The sequence below is a fragment of the Gekko japonicus genome, unplaced genomic scaffold, assembly GCF_001447785.1.
Source record: "Gekko japonicus isolate JY-2015 unplaced genomic scaffold, Gekko_japonicus_V1.1 scaffold3416, whole genome shotgun sequence".
NCBI lineage: Eukaryota > Metazoa > Chordata > Lepidosauria > Squamata > Gekkonidae > Gekko > Gekko japonicus.
The window spans coordinates 130,057-131,842 of NW_015162581.1; the positions used below are offsets into that span (position 1 = coordinate 130,057).

At 47.6% G+C, this 1,786-nt stretch overlaps 1 protein-coding gene across 1 annotated transcript in view; it reads right to left on the reverse strand.

Annotated features, from left to right (window-relative positions):
• Positions 1-1,786, reverse strand: part of BRCA1 (breast cancer 1) — a 21,437-nt gene that overhangs the window by 5,358 nt on the left and 14,293 nt on the right. The window contains exon 5 of the mRNA XM_015406451.1: positions 644-731. Coding sequence (XP_015261937.1) covers positions 644-731 — 88 coding nt within the window. The remainder of the gene's footprint in view (positions 1-643; positions 732-1,786) is intronic.

The window sequence follows — 1,786 nt, forward strand, 5'->3', positions numbered from 1 at the left end:
TTCCGGTGATGTCAGGGGGTGTGGCCTTATGACACACTTCCGGTGATGTCAGGGGGTGTGGCATATGCTAATGAGTTATGCTAATGAGTTCCCCTAGCTCTTTTTCTACGAAATGACCCCTGGTCAGGACTAGGGGCCCCTGCAATTTTAGTGCCATTTGGTTCAAAAACAGCTATGCCAGCTTCCCAGAAATAGTCCTCCCATCGGGAATAACAAACCAGAAAAATTACAGGGGGTGTGGCATATGCTAATGAGTTATGCTAATGAGTTCCCCTAGCTCTTTTTCTACGAAACGACCCCTGGTCAGGACTAGGGCCCCTGCAATTTTAGTGCCATTTGGTTCAAAAACAGCCATGCCAGCTTCCCAGAAATAGTCCTCCCATCGGGAATAACCAGAAAAATTTCAGAATTCCCAAAAGCTCTGAATCAGAATTCCAGTCAATATGGGGGATCAAAATACTCTGAAATACCAATGTAGAAAATCAAGCCCAAAATCCAAAAACCACCATTTTTTTCCAAGTGCACATCCCTAGCTGCAGTCCAAATGAGCCCTTCTCCGGGAGAAAGTGCAAGGAGGAAGGAATTCTATGGTCTGACTAGTGTGCTTTTCAGAGCTGCACAAGCCGTCCACCAAGATACGTACCTGCTTCAAAGTAGACGGTTTTATTGGAGGTGCTTTTCTTTATCAGGGAACGCCTGTTGGGAATTGGCAAATGGGAGCTTTTGCTCTGCTAAAGGAAGCATAGAAGAGAGGGGGAAATACTGTATCCAAAAACAGCCCTCTTTTGACAATCTTACGTTTATAAAGCTAGTTCTTTAACAAGGAATCTTTCCAGCAAAAGTGTCACCTTTTATTATGACCAATTAGAATGTCACGAAGCTGTATGAAAATGAGGGAGGGGTGTTAAAGGACCCAAGCCTACAGTTTACAGCAATCTTAACAAGAAGTACAGGCAGGGCTGCAAACTTAATGTGGTTAATATTGGGTACAAGTTGCACCATAATCTATTAGGACACAGAAGTTAAAAGCAAGGTCACTCTCCTCTTGAAAACATAAATGCAGGACTTCCGGTTTAAGCGTTTCGCGCTCGGACGCGTCCCCATCTGGTCTGATGGAGACATACCGAGACCCGGCTGACGGGAGGGGTCCGAGTTCGTCCCGGACCTCCCTGGGGTCTTTGTAGGAGACCCCCAGCCTGGGGAGCTGAGGAGAGCCTCTTCCAAGGCGACGGCCAAGGAATTGAGGCTCACTTTCTTCCCCGAAAGGTACCGTCACCGCGGAGCCAGTATGGCATCCAGAGACGACTGCCGGAGCAAGCGATCACGATCAAACTTCTAAAAATGCTTCCAAAAGATCTCCAAGGCTCCAAACTGTGAGTTAAGCAAAGCTCAGGTGAAAAAAGCGAATTGAACCTTGGTAGTAATTGGAAGCGCCTAAGTTTGAAGTGCGGGGGGAGAGGAATTCAAGCACCCCCCCCTCTTTTGAGTAAACTTTAAAAACGGTTTTAAATCGGAAATAAAAAGACTGAGCTAAAATAAATGCATAAGAAGTTAAGCAAATGCAAAAATGGGTGGGAGCGGTGGCGCAGGCGGTAAGCGAAGCCTGCATTAACATCTGGCTGAACAGCTTCGGCTGTTCGAGCCCCACCGTGGCTGTGGTGAGCTCTCGGCCCCATGTCCCAGCTCCCGCCCACCCAGCGGCTCGAAAGCCCGTTAAAGGGCGAATAGAAGAAGATGAAGAGGAGATTGGATTTATACCCCGCCCTTCACTTGGAGTCTCAGAGCG